General features: G+C 49.4%; 1 protein-coding gene across 6 annotated transcripts in view; it reads left to right on the top strand.

Moving 5' to 3' along the window:
- ITSN1 (intersectin 1) overlaps nt 1-21757 on the top strand; it is a 256074-nt gene that overhangs the window by 214679 nt on the left and 19638 nt on the right. For 5 of the 6 annotated variants that reach the window (XM_088835638.1, XM_088835656.1, XM_088835648.1 and 2 more), the window contains 5 exons: nt 627-748; nt 2486-2592; nt 9111-9294; nt 11252-11350; nt 16827-16994. In XM_088835638.1, coding sequence (XP_088691764.1) covers nt 627-748; nt 2486-2592; nt 9111-9294; nt 11252-11350; nt 16827-16994 — 680 coding nt within the window. The remainder of the gene's footprint in view (nt 1-626; nt 749-2485; nt 2593-9110; nt 9295-11251; nt 11351-16826; nt 16995-21757) is intronic. The other variant, XM_088835661.1, reaches the window with a different exon arrangement.

Below are 21757 nucleotides of genomic sequence, written 5' to 3'. Positions count from 1 at the left end.
AAAACAACAGAAATTAATTTTCTGCTAGTTCTAGAGGTGAGATGTCCAAAGTCAAGGCTTGGACAGGGCCATGTTCCTTTGACGGCTTCAGAGGAGAGTTTGCTTCTGCCTTTCCCTGAGCTTCTGACGGTGCCCGCAATCCCTGGCATTCCTTGGCTTGGAGACGCATCGCTGCGGTCTCTGCCTCTGTTGTCGCGTGGTGTTCCTTGTCTGTCTCTGTGTCCATAAGAACACAGTCATATTGACTTAGGTCCTGCCCCAACTGAATATGACTTCATCTTTTTTTTTTTTAATGTTAATTATTTTTTGGTCACGTCACATGGCATGCACTGATCTTAGTTCCCCAGCCAGGGACTGAACCCGGGCCCCCTGTAATGGAAGTACGGAGTCTTAACCACTGGCTTGCCCTGTGGAGTCCCGAGTGTGACTCCATCATAATTTGATTGTGTCTGGAGGCCCTGTTTCCAAATAAGCTCACCTTCACAAAGTGCTGGGGTAGGGCTTGGACCGATCTGTTTAGGGGACAATGACGGTCCCACTGGCGCGAGACTGCGGGGCCCTGGGGAACCGTCCCCGTGAAGCTCCCCAGGCCTGGACTAAACGGTCCCCGTGGCTGTGTTTTGCAGGGTGTTCAGACTTACACCTCTTGGATATGCTGACCCCAACTGAGAGAAAGCGCCAGGGGTACATCCACGAGCTCATCGTCACGGAGGAGAACTACGTGAACGACCTGCAGCTGGTCACAGAGGTGAGGGCGGCTGGGGTGCCGGGCGGGGGCGCGGTCCTGCTTCCCACGCTGGGAAGCTCTAAGGTGTGTGGGCCTCTGGACGGGGCGTCACGCAGGGGATGCTCTCCCGAGAGAAGAGGGCTCCTTCTCATCCGTGGCCAGCTGGGAGTCCTGTCCACAGAGAGCGCAGAGGTCCCTCAAGCCAGGGACGGACAAGCCCGTGAGGAGGCCCGGGGCGGGACACCCGGGCGGGGAGGTGGGCGTCGGGGCGCCTCTCAGAGAACTGGCCACCAACCACCCGACGCCACGGAGCGCCCCCTCCCGGCCCTTGGCGGCGGTGCTTCAAAACGGCGGCCGGGGGGCTGATAACCCATCACCCCCGAGAAAGGGCTGCTAAAGGGAATGGAGCTGTTTCCTGCCTGGGGCCCCATGCACACACCCCGCCCCCCGTCCAGGACGATGCCTCATTTTGGCTTTCCTCCCAGGGAGCTCTTCACGGGCCTTGGCTGCCTGATCCAGGCAGATGAGAAGATGCCGAGTTGGGAACCCCCTGCTTGTCGGGAAGCAAACATGTGGGACGTTGGCGTGTTAGGGGTTGGGGGCTTGCCAAGCTGGGTGTCTGGGTCCCCCTATAGTCTGAGAAGTACTGTGAGAGTGTGGGAACCCCACCCCCACCCCCAGCAGTCATGAAACCGTCTCCTCTGATCATTTCCTCCTAACTGACCTGGGAAGACAAGGCTCGCTGCCCCAGTGTTGAGCAGTCCCGGACGCAGGGTGGGTTGATGGCCATCGAGTGCTTAGGAAGCACCGGGATGAAAAAGCACCCCTTTCTCAAGACACAGGACTGTCACTAAGAGTCTCACCTGTCGAGGGTGTGAGTGTCATGCCCTTAAGTGTGGTACGTTGTGCGTGGCCTAGTGGAGGCCTGGTTCAACAGCAGCCTGAGAACCCGTGAAGGGTAGGGGCTCCCGGGGATCAGCCTCAGCCCAGCCAAGTTTATGTCAAAGACAGGCTGAAATAAACTAAGGTCTGTTATAAACTAGGTCCCTAAGGAACCTTCCAGTGAGCGGCCTGCCTCCAGGGGTAGCAACCACCTCTCTCTAGGCAAGGGGGCTTGCCATGGGGGGCTCAGCTGAGATCCGTGATGTGCTGCGAGTGGCCCACCCCTTCGGGGCTCAGGCAGGCATCTGTATTTCCTGGAGCCCAGGAAAGGAGGTGCGCCCTCTCGGGGCTAGGCTTCACCCCCTGGCTCTGCCTGAGGTCCAGCCCCACTGTGGGCAGGGCCGTGGGGTCCATGCCATCCCCGAGGTTGCTGGGTGGAGGCCCTGCTTCCTGGGAGCTCCCGAGGCTTGTCTGGGCCACCGATGCTGGGCCAGGAATGTGGGAGCCACCCCCCACCGACCCCAGGGCATCTCTCAGCCCCCATGTCTGGCCGTGGCCAGCTGGTGAGAGCGTGAGTGCCTTTGTCCAGACCCCCTGGCTGAGTGCCGGCCAAGTTCAGGCCCGTCCTCCAGAGTTTAGCGGGCCTCCTTGTAAACCTGTGCGTGGACCCGATGGGGAACCCCGCTCCCACGCCCCCCTCCCCCCAGGCAGAGGCAGGACCACCTGCTTCAGAAACTCGGTGACTTCTGAGCCTCTGAGCAGGGCTGCAGACGCCTCGGGCCTTCCCATTGCTCCGAACAGATTGGTGCGTTGCGTGTGTTTGAATTTCAAACTAACTGTTTGCTTTCTGAACTGCTTCGTTTTCTGCATCTGTAGATCTTTCAGAAACCCCTGATGGAGTCTGAGCTGCTGACAGAAAAAGAGGGTGCTATGATTTTTGTTAACTGGAAGGAGCTGATTATGTGTAATATCAAACTACTGAAGTAAGCCTCTCCTCTCTAACCCCCAGCCTGGCTTCGCACTCACACACTAGCACCCCCGCATGGCTTCACGCGTGTGTCCTCCCGTGCATGCGCCCCTGCGTGTCTTCCTACCTCTCCCTCATTTCTGCTCACAGGCACCATCACTCTTTCTCGCCTTGATGCCCTCTAGAATCACAGTCCCAGTTTCTCCCTGGGGAGGGTGGATTGCTCCCTAGGGTCTCCCAGCTCCTGCTTTTACCGTGGTTCTAGAATGAACAGAGAAGGGCCGATGCTGGGTCCTGATCCCTGACCGGCCCCACCCGGGGGGGGGAGCCCCCATGCCTTCCCTCAGACCCAGGATCCACAGTGGGGCACGTTGGTCTCTTGGGACTTTCTTGCCTTCTGAAGACAGGAGTCAGTGGGACTGTCCATGGCCACGGTCCACGGCGGTTCTCAGGATGTCCCTCTGAGATGCTGGCCTGAAGCAGTGGGTATTTTATTCATATTTCAGTTCCCAGTCGCAGCTGTAGGGCCAGGGAAAAACACTGGGCCAGAAGTCTAGAGACCTGGGCTTGGAGCCCAACTCACTTCCCTTCCTCAGTTTCCCCACCTGTAAAAGGAAGGGATTGGATTGTCTCATCCAATCCCTAAAAAAAAAAAAAAAACCCTCCAAAACTGTGTCCACCAGGCCCTCCGTATAGCACTTGCTAGAACACAGATTAGGTCCGTGGTGTTCCTGGGATCCCAGAGGCAGCACCCAGGCCCTGGGAACTGGTGGTTCCTCCTGATCTCTAGGTTCATGTAAACGGGAAGCAGCTCTTTCCTGGATGTGTTCCCTGGGATTTGCTGAAGTGATTTCAGGTCTCCACTGAGAATGTGTTTGCGGGGGGATGAAGGGATGCACAGAGCGGTGTAGCGAGGTGGACGTGAAGCGAAAGCTTAACATCCTCTCTCTGTGCGTTCTAGAAGACAAATAATCAAAGATGATGGGATGAGGACGGTTTAGAGGAGGTATTTCCATTTATCTCCCTTGAGAAAGATGCTGCAGAGTCTTCTAGCGTAGATCTGAGTCGGATTCTCAGGCCCGCACCCTTGCCATTGCCTGCCTGCTGACTGTCACCTGTGCTCCCTGAGCCTCAGTGTGCTCATCTGTAAAGTGGGGTAGTACGCACCAGGTGGGTTCTCATTAAGGAGCATTTAGACACCAAGTGCCTGGTCCACAGGAAGTGCTAGACTTGGGCCTTGGGATGAGCTGAATACCCACTCTTGCCTTCGGAGAGAGGCTGCCTTGTCACTTGGGGGCAGGTGGGCTCATTAATCCCTGAACCTACCAGTACTAAACCTAAAGCGCTGGAGACAAGTTCTTTTGAAACACATGCAAAGACCTTCTGTTGAAAACACACCTACACGTTAACACCACTTTCCTTGGGTGGGTGTGTGAGGGGGTGGGGAGGGGGGAGAGCCCCTCCCCGCCACCTCAGTGTCCCCGTGCTTTTCTGTTGTCTTCGCACTTTAACCCTCGCGCCTGCTCCTGACGGGGAACCGGAAGCCGCTCTCTTGGGCTCTGTCACGGCCAGGCCCCTGCGCTCCCTTCTCCCCTGCGCCGATGTGCTCCACAGCCCCAGGGGTGGGACTCGAGAGCGCTCTTGCTGCTGTGGAAACAAGGCTCAGAGAGGCTGAGTGACTTGTCCAAGGTCACACAGAAGGTGATCAGGGCCCCGGGCTGCTCTGTGGATGACACTCAGGGCCCTACTAGGGGTTCCACCTGGTTCTGCCCTCAATGGAAACCAGGTGAAACCAGGAGGGAGGCATCTCAATTTTTCATCTGGGCTCCAGCGCCTTCTAGCTCATTTTGGGCCGTTATCTCAGGCAGATAACTCCCCAACCCTTTGTTTCAGAAGCTGTAGGATTGCAGTCAGAGCACCTGCCCAGTCTAGCATGCAGGGTTATTCCAGGGAGCAAGTAGATCAGGTGTACAGCTGGTGCCCTGCCAATCATGGCCCCACCGGGCACCACCTTCTATCATCTCTGATGACCTGATTGGTTAGTTTGGCTAAGTTTTTCATCTTCCAGATAAAATTTAGCAAGAGCTTTCTGGGGACCTGATTTCTTTCTTTCTCTTCTTCATTTTTCCCTTTTCAGCATCTTATTATGAAACATTCAAACATACCAGGAAAAATGGAAAGAATGGTATGATGAGCACCCATATTGTAGATTGTACAATTTTGCTGCTTAGACTTAACTTCTTCATACAAAGGACTAATCCCAGCAATGGGAAGATTTAGGGCTTCTGGCACGATGGAAGAGGGAGGCATTTGAGGATGAAGAGAATTTAAGGCAGTGGCTCAGATAGTAAAGAACCTACCTTCTATGCGGTAGACCCAGTTTCGATATCTAGGTTGGGAAGATCCCCTGGAAAAAATGAAGTTGCTCAGTCATGTCCTGACTCTTTGTGACCCCCATGGGCTGTAGCCCGCCGGGCTCCTCTGTCCATGGGGATTCTCTAGGCAGGAATACTGGAGTGGATTGCCGTTTCCTTCTTCAGGGGATCTTCCCGATCCAGGGATTGAACTCGGGTCTCCTGCATTGCAGGCAGATTCTCTACCATCTGAGCCACCAGGAGGGAATGGATACCCACTCCAGTATTCTTGCCTGGAGAATTCCATGGACAGAGGAGCCTGGCGGCTACAGTCCATGGGGTTGAAAAGAGTTGGACACGACTGAGCAACTAACACTTTCACTTTCATTCCCTGGAGGGCTGCAGTGGACAGTCACTTATGTGCCACTCCTGATCCAAGGGCCAGAGACAACTTGTACTTAAAGAGGGGCATAGTACTCTCACCTGGAAAATCCCATGGACGGAGGAGCCTGGTAGGGTGCAGTCCATGGGGTCACTAAGAGTCGGACACAACTGAGTGACTTCACTTTCACTTTTCCTTTCATGCATTGGAGAAGGAAATGGCAACCGACTCCAGTGTTCTTGCCTGGAGAATCCCAGGGACGGGGGAGCCTGGTGGGCTGCCGTCTATGGAGTCGCACAGAGTCGGACACGACTGAAGTGACTTAGCAGCAGCAGCAGCAAGGTTTATCAAACAGATAAATAAGAAACAAACATAATGAACATAAAAGGGAGCTCCCTGGGGTGCTCAGACTTCTTACTAATGCTGCTTCTGTGCTCTCTTACCTGTGAGCAGAGAGCTGAGAAATTTGCTTTCAAAAGCAGAATAGGACAGAAGAATCTAGCACATTTTACAATCAAGAGCTAGATGCAGACCCTTAGGAGTGGCTATTAGAAGAGATAAGAGAAGGGATGCAGAAGTGAGATAGGGCATGTGGAACCAAGTGCTGGCGACTGTTTTTATCGAGATCTTTTCCTGTTTCCTTGCTTGAAGAAATAAAAATAAATGAAAGAGCTTCTCCAAAAAAAGTTTTTCTTAAATATTAAGTATTCAATTTTCAACTTAAGTATGATAAGAAGAAGATAACAAGAATAATTTAAGAAGAAGAAGACAGTTTTCTTTAAGGCAGAAGAACAAAGAAAAATGAATTAGAAGTAGAAAACATACCTTGAATAGATAGCTAGTGGGAACCTGCCGTATAGCTCAGGGAGTTCAGCTCCGTGCTTCATGATGACCTAGAGGGGTGGGATGGTAGAGGGGAGGGAGGCTCACGAGGGAAGGGATGTATGTATGCTTACAGCTGATTCACGTCCCTGTACAGCAGAAATTAACAGGACATTGTAAAGCAACTCTACTCCAAAGAGAGAAGTCGCTCAGCTGTGTCCGACGCTTTGCGACCTCATGGACTGTAGCCTACCAGGTTCATCCATCCATGGGATTTTCCAGGCAAGAATAGTGGAATGGGTTGCCATTTCCTTCTCTAGGGGATCTTCCCGACCCAGGGATTGAACCGAGGTTTCCCGCATAGCAGGCAGACGCTTTACTGTCTGAGTCACCAGGGAAGCCCAAGGTATACTATACTCCAAGGTATATGCCAAAAAAAAGATACCTTGGTCGGTAAAGACAGGATGGGGAGAAGGAAGGAAGGACTTTGGCTGGGCGGGGACAGGGTGAGAGGGGAGGTGGGAGTGCCTGGGAGGAGGGGAGAGGAAGACCGGCAGGGAGGGCAGAGCAGAGAGGCTGGGGAAGGACCTTTTGGTGGGATGGCAGGAGCTGCATCTGGAGCGAGGGGGCTAGGGTCCCAGGGCAGCTTGAGTGGAGGTGGAGCTGCCCTTGGTGCTTATACACTGTGGGCTCTGGAGTGAGGTCCCGCTCCCACCCCGAGTTCCAGGGTTTCCTGTCATCCGTGAGCTGTGTGGCTCTGGTCAAGTCACTCGATTTCCACGTGCCTCAGTTTCCCCAACAGTCAAGAGGGATACTGTTGGGTTGTCTGAAAGGTTCATAACGGATTTTTCATACCATCTTATGGAGAAACCTGAACGAAATTTTTGGCCAACCCAATAAGTCATATATAAATGTTTAAAAAAAAAGAGAGAAGTGTTTGATGCCTAGGACACATTCATGAAAGCCAGCTCTCTTGCCCATTCCCTTGATCCGCGAACTTCAGAGAGTTACTCATTCACTTCCAAACAGCGAGCACTCCGATGAGTTCACTAACTGATTTGATTTCTGTCGCAGTTCAAGACCTTGCGTATATTGAGCTTTCTGTGAGGTTACAGATCAGCTCCCCAACGGGCAGCTCTGTGGCTGCAGCACTCATGTGGTCCCTGAGCCTGGTGACAGCCCCTGTTCCAACCCACTCAAGCCCAGTCCTGTGCAGTAGAACATCCCAGAAGGAGGCCCGCAGCTAAACCTAACACGTGCCTGGTCCATTGCAGGGGCCTGATTCCAGGTCTGCCCCCCTCTGCAAGATCAACTCAAGTCTACAAGTGTGGGCCTCCAGAACCTGGGACCCGGTTTAACTTCCTCAACACAGTGATGATCTGTGTGTCATCTGTTTCCTTTTCCCTTTTTCTTGTCTCCTCATCATTTAGAAACAAAAAAAAAAAAAAAAGGGAGGCAGGTGAAAACACTTTTATTCTCTTGCAGAAAGACTGTGTTACTCCTCATTAGAAAATCATGGAATGATGGAATTTCTTCCTGTTTCCATCTTCCCAAGTTTGTATTAATAACCTGGTTACTCACTGCGGTCTTCCCCCAGAACTGGTGGTGATGTCGCCCTTGAGCAAATTTTTACATGTTGGGAAATATTCCACACCAGCCCCCACTGGACAGTGGCCACCTGGCTGTCCTGGGGATAACAAACTGCCATTCCTCATGCCCCAGCCAACCAGCAATGACCAGCACCTCTTCCCACAATGGCATCTGCTTAAGGGGGAATCGCTCATTGTTTAGACCATATAAGGCACTGTCTGTAAAGTTTCTTTCCTTAGCTTGCTTGCCCAGTCCAAAGATTTAAAAATTTTTTTCTTTAACCAAAGATGTGGGAGAAAGAAAGTAATTTAAAGTTTTTGATACTAAGACTGCAGCACCTTTTGGGAATCATATAGCCCTACCCGCAACCATGAAGGCAACTAGAGGAATTCATAGTAACATCCTCCCATGCTTATGCTGAAATCATGTATTACACCATTCTGTTCTATCCATCCATCCATCGATCACCCATAGTCACTAGGGTAAACAGAACTCACCCATGGCCTCCTGTGTTGTGGCCTCGCCCCCAGGTGTATTGCTGTCCTCGTGTAGAAGCTCAGTACCGTGCCCTTCTTATCATTGGTTAGGAGTTGCCATACAAGTTAGGAGGGAGAGATGCACCGTCCTGACCCTGAGCACTCAGACCGCAGTGAACTCCTGAACAAACACTTTCCAGTCCCTCTGGCCCCCTCTCAACTTCCAGGACGTATGTTGTTTGGTCCATTGCTCTATTATCATATAAATAGCCTTCTCTCTTCAGAACTCTCTTAATCCAGTCAACTTCAAGTTAGCCACAGGAGTGAAGCAGTGAAGTACAGATAGTTCAGACCATCATTTAAACCTGGCTTTCATGAACATAATGAGATTATTTTCCTGTGGCAGTTGATTTGCTGTCTTCATTGTGTTTCGGAAATTGAGCCTCCGTGGCCCTTGGCCACAACAGCTTCCCTCGGGTGGCTGCACTGGTCCTGGAAATGGATTCAGGGCTGGGGCCAGACCAGCCTGGATGGACCATGCATCAAGCGAGACATCCACCCAGGGATCATGTCTGAATTATTTTTTTTTAAAGAAGGATTCTATATATTTCCACACAAAAATATTGCCTTTTATACTGACCTGTTTGGCAGAAAAAAAATTTTTTTAGTCTTTCTTTCTAAGAGCCAGCCAATAACCATCATGCCAAAAAAAAAAACAACATGCCCCAGGGACACCTCTCTGTAGCACTAGACTCATTTCTTTTTCTGTTCCTTGTCTCCCACATAGATGCTTAGTGGCCCTGGGTTTGTGCCCCTCACACACGTCCCATTTCTGTGCCACCTAGAAGTGTGCCGTGTTCCCCTCAGAGAGCACGAAGGTGGGGTGCTCACTTGCTGCATTTCCGTGCAGAGCGCTGAGGGTCCGCAAGAAGATGTCTGGGGAGAAGATGCCCGTGAAGATGATCGGAGACATCCTGACAGCCCAGCTGCCACACATGCAGCCCTACATCCGCTTCTGCAGCTGCCAGCTCAACGGGGCCGCCTTGATCCAGCAGAAGACTGACGAGGCCCCGGACTTCAAGGAGTTTGTCAAAGTGAGGAGCCCCGGCTCAACCGAGCCGCTGCCCCCCAAGGGGCCATCTGCAGGCAGCTGGTGTGCGATCACACATGCACGGAAGGCCACGGGGCGAGGTCTCAGCTGCACAGGAGGGGGGGCTGGCCCTCACCGGCAGGTGTGACTGGGGCCATAGGGTTGGGCTTGGCGGCGAGGGATCAGCACTCACCTGGAAACTCCAACCTGCAGTCCAGGTGCAAGTGGTGTTCCTGCAATACTGGTTTGAAATCCTTCGTCTCATTTTCAGGCCTAGGAGGACTGGCAGGTCTCAGGTCTGCTATTCTGTTTAATCTGAGTATCCTCACTTCTCTGCTGCTCTCTGCCCTTTGCTGACAAAGGGAATCCCAATGGACCCTTTAATTTCCCCGCCCTAGTTGGTTCTTTTCGATGAGCTCAAGCCCTCGGAAGTCCGCGGGGGTGAGTGTGAGATGACGGGACCTCTGCTTTGCAGGGTGACCAGGGTCTGGAGAGTCGTGTGTGAGCAGCGGACGTTGTGGGGAGGGCGCCCTGAGCTGCTGGAAGCCTCGGGCTTTGGGCCTGCTGCCCTGGGGCCCGGCCTCGGCGGTGATGGTCCCTGCTGGCTGGACCAGCCCACCCCATCCGCCCCCACCTCTCCCAGAGGGGAGAGAGGAGACTAAAACGACTTGTGATAAGCGGGCACATTTTGATGAGTGGGCAGCAGAGTCACCGTGCTGATGACAAGCTTACCTCTGTGCCTCCGGGTTCTGGGGTGGGGGGCCTTCCCCACCTTCCCTATAACCGTGTTCATGGCGTCATCGCTGGGAGGCGAGCGTGCCACCTCTTCTGGGCTACAGCATCATGTGTTCTCGTTCTTTCTTTCTCCCCGTTTCTAATATTAAATGCATGGACTTGCTATCCAATGAATGGAACGTCTAAAGTCATTCTAAAGGAGAAACACGGCCAAGAAGTAGGCGTAGGGCGGGCTGGAGACTGGAGATGTAGGTGCTGGGCTGGTGGGTACCAAGGGCCCCCTGGGGGACCCCCCACGGGCCAAGGGTCTCCCCTGGGCGCAGGCAGAATGAGTCCATCGCGACACACACTTGAACTTCAGGGAAACGCTGACCTCAGCCCAGGGAGGGTCCCCTCCCCTGCTCGTGCCTCGCCTCATCACCTCTCCCAGCCTCATCCCTGCGGGACTTTGTCCTGCCTTTGGCAGCTGCAAAGAGTTCCTGGAATAAGGGTGTCCATGGCTGGAGTGGGTCCAGGCTCTGATAGGCTCTAAGGCTTGGGGCCCAGGTCAGGGCGTTAAACCTGTTCCTAAGGCATTAAACCTGACCGGAGAGCTGTCACCATATAAACCCTGTGACTTGCGGAAGTAAGAGGCACCTTTTTGGTGCAGAAGGACTCTTGTCCTCCAGTCCAGTTGACAAAAGGGGAAAGAAAGAGGCAAGGGAGTCCAGAGTGGAGACAACCAGAGTCCCAAGGGCCTGGGCATCGCGTCTCAGCTTCGCCATCCCCACCCTGCCTGGGGTTCGCACCAGCGGGTGCAGTGAGACTCGGGACTTGCAGTATCTCTGGCACTCAAGGGCATTCTTCTTCTGACCCTAGAGTTTTGCGACTCTCCTTGTTCCAGAAATGCTGTAGAGTTTTGGCAGGTATCCAGAGGGGATATTCTCTGTAAAGCTAGAATCTCATCTCTGGAAGTTAGGCGCCTGGAAGGTCTGCGGGACCAGGGAGCAGGGGTGAGCCCTGCTGCTGAGTCACACCCGCCATCAGCTCGCAGTCTCCTGGGACATGCCTCGCCCTGACCCAGGGCAACCAGCCCGCTCCTTCCAGCTCTAGGCTCCCCAGTTGTTGTCCAGATAAATGAGACAATGCGATGGGGTGGGAGTCATGAATAACATCGGTGTGATGTCACTAACCAGATTTTGCAGATTTCTTAAGTACATTTTAAAAAAAAACTCTCTTTTTTTCAGAGACTGGCCATGGACCCACGCTGTAAGGGAATGCCCCTGTCTAGTTTTATACTGAAGCCTATGCAACGAGTAACGAGATACCCACTGATCATTAAAAATGTAAGTAACTGCCTTGCCTTTTCAAGCAGAGGAATGCTGTCTCAGCAGGTCTGGGATCTGGGGTCATGGGCAGGTTCCCCAGCCAACACACCTGGTATCTGTTGTAGAAACCGTATACCAACAGGCTGTAGGAGGTGTCTGCACGGTAACTCTGAAAGAAAAGCTGAATTACTGTGAAAGTGTTAGTCGCTCAGTTGTGTCTGACTCTTTGCGACCCCCATGGACTGTGGCCCACCGGGCTTCTCTGTCCGTGGGATTCTCCAGGCAAGAATACTGGAGCACATAGCCAGTCCCTTCTCCAGGGGATCTTCCCTACCCAGGGATTGAACCTGGGTCTCCTGCATCGCAGGCAGAGTGTTTACAGCCTGAGCCAGCAGGGAAGCCCCAGAAAGGTTTATTGTGAACAGAGCTAATAATACACACCTCAGCTGTGCAAACATGTGGGTTCCACCTTGTAAGTCAGTACCTGAGAGCTCAGTTCTTTTCCTAATACAGCAGGGTCTTGATGCCTTGGTTTTCCTAATAAGAAAGAGAGAAAAGTGAAAAGAAAGTGAAGTTGCTCAGTTGTGTCCTACTCTTTGGGACCCCACAGACTGTAGCCTATCAGGTTCCTCCATCCATGGAATTTTCCAGGCAAAAATGCTACAGTGGGTTGCTATTTCCTTCTCCAGAGGATCTTCCCGACCCAGGGATCAAACCCAGGTCTCCCGCACTGCAGGCAGATGCTTTACCATCTGAGCTGCCAGGGAAGCTCTAAAAAAGAGAGACAGTTTCCACCCCCTGTCCTCAGAAAGCCATTGTGAGATACTCTATGTTGATATTAGATGATTGTCGTTCTCCTGTCATTTCAAGAAAGCCAATGCCAAAAGAAAAGAAGAAATTAGGGTTTCAGTGTGCCCATCCTTAAAGTGAGCGAGCAGACTTAGACGTCCTCTGAGCCTGTGATTCTGTAAGCTTGTGGAGAGAGGTTTTAGATCTGGCTCCTTTCAATGGAGAATTTAGAAACCCACATCTGTACACTGGTGTGCTCACTGCTTCCGGGGTGTTGTTGCCTCTTGAGTCTCTCAGTGGCAGAGTTAGGAAACAAATATGTGTGTATACATCCATACTCAGAGTTATATACACAGAAGTGTACAAATATATATTTAAGATCATATATGTATATGTTAGAAGCCATGAGTTTGCACCAACAGTTCCTGTTCTAATCTGATATCATAGAATTTATTCTAGCCTTCCCCCTTTCTATGTATATACTTCCTTCTCCATGAGAAGCTCTCATTATCCTCAGTATACTTACTTATTTGCTGAATCCCCTTACATGTCACAAGTTTCTCTCTCATGTAAGCATCTCCTCAGTCCAACCCCATTTCCACCCTACAGAATACACTGTGGTCACATTTGCTGCATTAAATAATTAGTTTTGAAAGACACTTTCAATCTACCGTTTCCTTTTCTCCAACATATGGTTACTATTAAACTAACTCAAAACTTTGTTTACTTCCCACAATATTTAGTTTCAAATTGATGTTGGAAACAAGTTTTTAAAATAGGCATTCTAGATCTAGTCAATGGGAAGAAAAACATAAAAACAAGAGAACTGAGAGGCATACATATCAAAAAGGAAAAAACAAATTATCATTCTTTGCAGAAACACAGTTGCTACCCCCTTGAGAACCCAAAGGAATGAATGGAAAACTAGCAAAACTAAGAACAGAATTTTAAAAGGTGGCAGTTATAAGATACAGATGGAAAGCTGTAAAAGCCCAAGACAAAATATTCTTTATAATACTAAGATGGAGAAATTCTTAGCATGGCACCAAAGACAGAGCTTTAAAGGATTTAGAGTTGCAACAATTTGGAAAAAAAAATACTTTCTTCTGGGAACAACCAGATGTTCATTAAGGAGAATAGTTAAAGTGGTGAATCTGTACTATGAAAGAGACTTTTATGTATCAGTTGGAATGATATCTAGAAAATGCTATTAAGTAAAACAAACAAACAGACAAAACCCCTCACAAGCAATGCTACAGTAGGGTCTATTTTGGAAAAGCTCTGGGTGGGTATTAAATGTATGTGGAGCGTCTAAAGGGAATGTTTACCTCTGAGTCAGGAAAGCAAAAGGGAGACAGCACAATTGTTCTCAATATTCTGTATTATTTGAATCTTGCATATCAAGAACATTATTATTTGCATAAACATTTTTCTTAAAAAATTCCGTGTAACAAAATACAACAAACATTAAAAGACAAATGACAGACATAAACTGAATAAACGTTTTAACTGTATACAAGTAGATACTGAAAAATATATAGATTGTGTATATATGTTTGTATCTAAAGCACTCTTACAGCTCAAAAAGAAAAAGACAAATACCCTAATAGAAAAATAGGTTTTTAAAAAAGATAAAAAAGAAAAATAGGTAAAATCTTTTAACTAGACGTTTCTGAGAGGAGTGTGGAATAGTAGTAAAGCATGTGTTGTTAGGAACCAGGCTGCTCGGATTCGAATCTCCCGAACCACTGCTGTGTGTCCTTGGGCAACTTAGTTTACCTCTCTGGTCCTCAGTTCCTTTATCTGTAAAACAGAGACATTAATAGTACCTACTGCATGGTGTTCTGAGAAGTGAAGTGAGTGAATGAATATATATCTGTCTGGCTTATACTAAGCAGTACATAAATGTTAGCTTTATCATTTAATGTACTTAGGCACTAAATGTACACAAAATTCAAATTCTCTGATAATGAAAGAAATGCATAACTAAACAAGAAAATATATTGCTTTTGGCTTGCCAGGTAGGCATTTATTGAAAGAATTGTGAGTCCACAGTGTTGGCAGGTTTACTCATGGAAGGTGGACTGGTTCAGCCTTTGGAGGGTAAGGTATACATCAAACTCCATGTTCTCTTTGGCTCAGCGTTTCCATTTCTAGGAATTTATTCTAAAGAATTAATCAGAGAAATACTGAAAAATATGAAGTTTCATGCATTGTGGCTCATCCTTACAATGACATATTATAGAATCCTTAAAAATGATAAATATACTTCAATAAAAAATTTAAAAAAATTATGATCTGGATTCATGTGAAGTGATATCATATGATGATCTGTAATTCATGTATACTAAATAACATACTATAACTGCCATGAAGTGGGGAAAAAGCAAGTACAAAATGGTAGTGTAGTATGGCAGTGTGATCCAATTTTTATTCTTAAAAAATTATATATATTTACATCTAGGCAGAATGTATTAACAAACAGGATGTGTATGTGTGCTGAGTCACTCAGTCACATCCAAATTTCTGTGTCCTTATGGACTATAGCCCGCTAGGCTCCTCTGTCCGTGGGATTCTCCAGGCAAGAATACTGAAGCAGGTTACCATTCCCTTCTCCAGGGGATCTTCCCAACCCAGGGACTGAACATGTGTTTTTGTGTCTCCTGCATTGGCAGGAGGACTCATTAGCACTAGCGCCACCTGGAAAGTCAGTGGATAAGAAAGACAGAGATTATTATCCGATGGCACAATTAAAGGTGTTTTTTTAGGTTCTTTATAACTTTCTAAATTTCATACATTATACAATAGTACTTTTACAATGAGAAAAAGCAATATATCTATTTTCATTTTTGAAAAAAAATGAATTAACACAATCTTCTACGTGGGATTCCTGTCTAGAGCAGTGGTCCTCAGACTCCACTGTACATTAGAATTACCTGGGAAGCTCTAGAAAATTCCAGTGCCTGAGTCCCACCCCTGGGGATTCTGATATGGTCAGAGTTGAGGTCAGGACTTTTCAAAGGGATTTGAATGTATAGCCAGGATCCACCCAGAGCTGGAGCTGTGGTTTGGAAATGATTGTGAAAGTCACTCAGTTGTATCTGACTCTTTGCAACTCCCTGGTCTATACAGTCCATGAAATTCTCTAGGCCAGAATACTGGAGTGGGTAGCCATTCCCTTCTTCTTCCCAACCCAGGGTTGGAACCCAGGTCTCCCGCGTTATAGGTGTATTCTTTACCAGCTGAGCCACAAGTAAGTTGGGGAACTCACAATACCTAGATTGGGCGTTTTTCCCAAATTGAGTGCCTACTTAGGACCTTAAATCAAAGTATACCTTGGGGATGAGATATCATTCAGGGTAAAACCCACTTGAATTATTTATATGTGGACAGTGTTAACCATTCAGTCATGTCCAACTCTGTGACCCCATGGACTGTAGCCTGCCAGGCTCCTCTGTCCATGGGGATTCTGCAGGCAAGAATACTGGAGTGGGTTGCCATTTCCTCCTCAGGTGATCTTCCAAACCCAGGGACTGAACCTGCATCTCTTATGTCTCCTGCCGTGCAGGCAGGTTCTTTGTCGTCTGAACTGTCAGGGAAGCCTGCATGTGGATAAGGCTTGAGCAAGTGTGCAGTCAGCATTCCCCTAGTACGTTGCAAAGTGGCTCGGGGTGCTTCTTCAGTCTTAGTGTCTTTCCCCACAAGGACTGTTTTCAGCGTCCTCAGATTCCTCTGAGAATCTGATGGGAGCCCCACCAAAGGGCCAGGTACTCTGCAAAGCGCTTTACTTGTATCAAGCCATGTAGCCCTCCCAACAACCTTATAAAGGAGGTTCTGTGTTCTGTGTTTAGTTGCTCAGTGGTGTCTGACTCTTTGTGACCCCATGGACTGTAGCCTGCCAGGCTCCTTTGTCCATGGGGGTTCTCCAGACAAGAATACTGGAGTGGGTTGCTATGCCCTCCTCTAGGGGATCTTCCCAAAGCAAGGATCGAACTCAGGTCTCCCACACTTGAGGCAGATTCTTGACCATCTGAGCCACCAGGGAAGCCCAAGAATACTGGAGTGGGTGGATTATCCCTTCTCCAGTGGATCTTCCTGACTCAGGAATCGAACCAGGGTCTCCTGCATTACAGGCAGATTCTTTACCAGCTGAGCTACAGGGAAGCCCAAAGGAGGTGCTATTAGTATCCCTATTTTTCATATGAAGAAAATGAGGCTCAGAACATTTATGTGACTGACCCATATCATGGCTGGTCAGTGGCAGAGCAGGAATTTTAATACAGAAGCTCTTGCTCTAGAACTGAACTCTTAATTGCTGGTCTGGAATGATTCATTCAGAAAAATGCACCTTTGCTCTGATGCACCCATTAGCATGAAGTTCCATAGGTGCAGCTGTGCATGGACTCAGGGAAGAACCTTTCTCCCTGGAGGAATCCACATGGGGTGTGATGCTGCCCTCCTCATACCCCAAGTGTAGGTAATCTGGCAGCCCCTGCCCCCACAGGGGTCCCATGCCAACAAAGAGTGGCCGTCTCTCTCCATGTTGTTGCCAAGGTGGGTGCTCAGAGCCGCAGCTGCAAACACGTGGGCACTGTCTAGGAAAGGTCTGTGCGGAGCCCTGTCTCTGCTGGGGCAAGTGTTCCAGAACAGTGAACCCTGGGCCCACTCACTGCCTAAGGCTACTGTCTTCTGTTCTCTGATGTAGATCCTGGAAAACACTCTCGAAAACCACCCGGACCACAGCCACCTGAAGCACGCCCTGGAGAAGGCAGAGGAGCTGTGCTCCCAGGTGAACGAAGGGGTGCGGGAGAAGGAGAACTCGGACCGACTGGAGTGGATCCAGGCCCATGTGCAGTGTGAAGGCCTGTCGGAGGTAGCACCTTAGGTGGGACCTGGGCCACCCCTCTGAGTCTCGGCAGCCAGGCAGAAGGAGGACGAGAGAAATCATAAATCGTCCTCCTCTGTGACCTCCAGTTTGCTAATCTCTCTCCAGCTACATCTAATCTGTTTAAACCATCTACCGAGTTTTTAATTTCTTTTCTTTATTTTTTATTCTCAATTATTTTATTTTACCTTTCCAGCAGTTCTAGTTATTATTCTAACCTACTGTTTTTTTTTGTCTTGTTCCTTTCACAAATGGCCATTTTTAAACTTGTGTGAGAGCAGCATTGTGGTTACAAATTCTCAGTAATCACAACCAACCTTGTGGTTGGTTGGTTACGCCAAGTTCAAAAACAAGCACATTTTCTTGCTATTCCCATCCCCTACTGAGTTTACTTGTCATTCTTCCTCTGTGATCCAGCTTTCTGGGATCTTCTGTTATGTCCCTCACCTCATGCAGACACTAGATATATCTCTTTTCTCCTTCTCCCCCCAATAGCCTTTAAAATGGAAGCTCAGGGTCACCAGATTTAAGAAAGACTCTCAAAGCTAAAGCCAGCTTTGGTGCTTGTTTATCTTCCAGGATTCACATTTCCATGCCATTTTCTGCTTCTGCAAATTGTTTTTGCTTTTATTTTTATTTTTGCCAGCTTGCTTGTGTTTAAAAAGTACAGTTCTATATTTTTTATTCTATTTAAAAAATTTTCATTGGTTGAGTCAGAGTCTTTAGTCCACGATACTGCCAGAAATACCCTCTTATAGTATTTGATTCTCTTCTTCACTCTAATCTTTCCCTTAGTCTCATCCACTCTGCTATTCTCTCTCTTTGTACACAGACACACACACACACACACACATACTTACACAGTTCACTAGGATTTATCGAAATGCCCAGGCAGACCGTCTCCCTCACCCACACTCCCTGTGACTCTTGTCTTCCTGCAAGCATCAAAGACATTTCCTACCTGAGGAAGCTACCCCACTGCCGCCTCCCTGCCCTACCTCCTGCCCCCCTTCAGCGTAGGTGTGGGCTAAGCAAAGTTATAGAAGCAGCCATGTGGAAACCAAGGTGATGGATGTGGGTTCCCGTTGGAACTGAGTTGATATGCAGTCCAGGGGTAGTCACTGGTTGGCTGGCTCAGCTATTCATTCATTTATTCAATAAGCATTTACTGAGCACCTGGCCCATGCGCCTTGCTCGGTACTAAACGCTGCTCAGTACTAACCACTGAGGACATGAAAATCAGTGAGATGTGACCTATCCCATCTTAAGAAACCTGCAGTCCTGGATCACTTAGAGGTCCAACATTTACAACACAATGTGAGAAATGATGAGGCAGGTCCAGGTGCCAAGTGCTGTTGGACACTCGTCGAGGAGGAAGGAACAGTCATGGAGGATTCAGGGACAGGTTGGAGAAGGTGACACTTGGCTGCGTGTCCAAGGATGAAGATATCTCCCCAGGAAAGAATCCAGGGGAGGGCATTTCAGTGGAGGCCTCAGCCTGAGCGGGGCATGGGTGAGGAGTGTAAGGTCACAGGTTGAAGGCAGGGCAAGGAAGCACTGTGTGTCATTCCGAGGAGCACTAAGGTGAGCCTAAAGACGGTGGACTTGAACTGCTCCTGGATCTGCTGAGCTGAAGGGCCACTGTGCACTTTTTCTTTTTTAAAAAATGTTCTTTTATCTTTTTCTTTCTCTCTCTCAGTTTTTTTTTTTTTGGCTGCGCCATGCAGAATGTAGGGTCTTAGTTCCCCAACCAGGGAGTCAACTCTGCCCCAGCAGTGAAAGTGCAAAGTCCTAACCACTGGACTGCTAGGGAATTCCCCGCACTGTGTACTTTTAAAGGGGCCCTTCCCTGGGTCTCATGGCTGCAATCACAGGACTCAGTGAGGCCCGAGTCTTCATTATAAAACATTAAGAATAGGAACTTCCCTGGAAGGCCGGTGGTTAGGACTCCATAATTCCACTGCAGGGGGCACCAGTTTAGGGGGACTAACACCCCACCTGCCTTGAGACACAGCCAACACCCCCCACAAAACCTTAAGAATAAAATAAACTCTTGTCATTTGCTTTCTGTGGTGTATATACCCTCTTTGAAATAGACCGTTGTCCTTCTTAAGTGACCAGTCCTTCCTGACTGTTGTACACCAGCTTTCTATATGGTCTGTTTTGTCTGTATGGTCAGGGTTTGTGGTCATGGGAACGAGGCATGTTGGCTTCCATTTCCTGGCCCAGATCTAAGCATACACCAGTGATTAAGTTTCACATAAATGCTGTCTTTGGCATTCTTGTCTTAAGATCAAGAACTGTAAAGATAGTTTCCAATTCACATATTCACATGTTCGATGTCAGCCTGAATAGTTGGAGGCTCCGACCTTTGAGTAAGAATAAACCACACCACCTCCACGCCATCCAAGTGACTCACTGGATTCATTGCCCCAAGTGGCTTGAACTCCCTCTTGGCAAATAAAAAGGACTGGATTGACCTCCAGGCTCTTGTTCAGAGGACCACTCTTGGAAGGCTCCCTTTGGGGTGTCATCTTCAGTTGTTTGGGCTCCCTCAGAACCTTGGTGGGAGGTTGTTGGCACTCATTCCTCCTTGTACCTGAGAGTGGACTAGAGTGGCCACTCTCCTTTGAGGCCTACAGGTCTCTGGTCATAGAGGCGCTATTGATTCTTTCTTCCACACTAGAGGCAGACAGGTAGCCAGCAACATCTCTTGGGGGACGTGTGTTGTGAACTCTTCATTAATACTCTCTTCAGGAGATGTGTAGGGTTCATAGCTGTGGAAAGCCTCAGCCTTGAAGGTTGCTGAATGGAGTGTACTCTTGGGGCCCAAGTGTGGACAGGTAGAACCACTGAAGGTCTGACTCCTGCCTCGATCATGTTGCTTCTGAGGCACAGCTGTGGCCTTCCCCTCCCTCAGTCTCTCCTCTGCTAGCCAAAAGGGGCTGCCTTAGTGAGCTCGTATCTTCTACCCCTCTGCCCCTTTAGAACCTGCTCACAGGAAATGATAGAACCCAGGAGGGATGATAGAGCATGAAATGATAGAGCCTGGGGGGGATGATAGAACATGAGATGATAGAGCCCAGGGGGATTATAGAGCATGAGATGATAGAACCCAGAGAGGGATGATAGAACATGAGATGATAGAGCCCAGAGGGATGGTAGAGCATAAGATGATAGAGCCCAGGGGGTGACAGAGTGTGAGATGATAGAGCCCGGGGGGATTATAGAGTATGAGATGATAGAGCCCAGAGAGGGATGATAGAGCATGAGATGATAGAGCCCAGAGGGATGGTAGAGCATAAGATGATAGAGCCCAGGGGGTGACAGAGTGTGAGATGATAGAGCCTGGGGGATTATAGAGCATGAGATGATAGAGCCTGGGGGGTGATAGAGTATGAGATGATAGAGCCCAGGGGGATTATAGAGCATGAGATGATAGAGCCCAGAGGGATGGTAGAGCCTGAGATGATAGAGCCCGGCGGGTGACAGAGTGTGTGATGATAGAGCCCGGGGGGGGGAATGATAGAACATGAGATGACAGAACCAAGTGTGTGTGTGTGTGTGTGTGAAAGAACATGACATGATAGAGCCCAGAGGGATGGTAGAGCATAAGATGATAGAGCCCAGGGGGTGACAGAGTGTGAGATGATAGAGCCCGGGGGGATTATAGAGTATGAGATGATAGAGCCCAGAGAGGGATGATAGAGCATGAGATGATAGAGCCCAGAGGGATGGTAGAGCATAAGATGATAGAGCCCAGGGGGTGACAGAGTGTGAGATGATAGAGCCTGGGGGATTATAGAGCATGAGATGATAGAGCCTGGGGGGTGATAGAGTATGAGATGATAGAGCCCAGGGGGATTATAGAGCATGAGATGATAGAGCCCAGAGGGATGGTAGAGCCTGAGATGATAGAGCCCGGCGGGTGACAGAGTGTGTGATGATAGAGCCCGGGGGGGGGAATGATAGAACATGAGATGACAGAACCAAGTGTGTGTGTGTGTGTGTGTGAAAGAACATGACATGATAGAGCCCAGAGGGATGGTAGAGCATAAGATGAGAGCACCCAGGGGGTGACAGAGCAAGAGATAATAGAGCCCAGGGGTGAACAATGGAGCTGCATTTCAGCACTTAGAGCTGTCTCCAAGGTTTGGGAGGTGGCGGGAAGAGAGCCGTCCCCTCCCCATCTTCAGGAGCGGTGAGCTGGGCGAGATCTAATGTGCACCAGCACAGTTTCGGTTCTGCTTGGCTCTGAGGCCTCCGTCAGCACCACTGTGTTTGGCAGTCCACCCATGCGGTAGGGGCCTGGACTCACGCTGCGCCCTGGACAGTGGCGTTTGTCCTGTGCAACTGTGCAGAGAGAGGGGTGCTGTTTCCAGCAGCAGGCATGGCCTTTTGAGCCTGTGTGGGGCCGTGGTTGGGCCAGTTCATGCCGCCTCCGGTGGACCAGCCTGCACACAGCACTCATCAATGACAGAGGGTTTTCTTCCTGCTGCCCTGTTTCCCAGACAAATAAAAGGGAGAAAAGTCACCCTGAGGCACTAGACCTCAAGGAAGGGCATTAGGAATCACACCCAGGGTTCATCCTGACACATGCAATGTCCCAAACCATACCTTTAACTTCTTGGCTCCCAAAGCCCCTGCCTGAAGTCTTCAAAGCCGTCCTCGATCTGAGCCTAAGATACGGGCCTCAGATTCTGAGGGAGCCCACAGCTTTCAGATGCGGAAAAACAAATGAACAAAAAAAC

Source organism: Moschus berezovskii, chromosome 1, assembly GCF_049115385.1.
Source record: "Moschus berezovskii isolate FMDL1 chromosome 1, NW_MosBer_1.0, whole genome shotgun sequence".
Taxonomy (NCBI): Eukaryota; Metazoa; Chordata; class Mammalia; order Artiodactyla; family Moschidae; genus Moschus; species Moschus berezovskii.
This window is presented reverse-complemented; position numbering and strand designations above follow the sequence as displayed.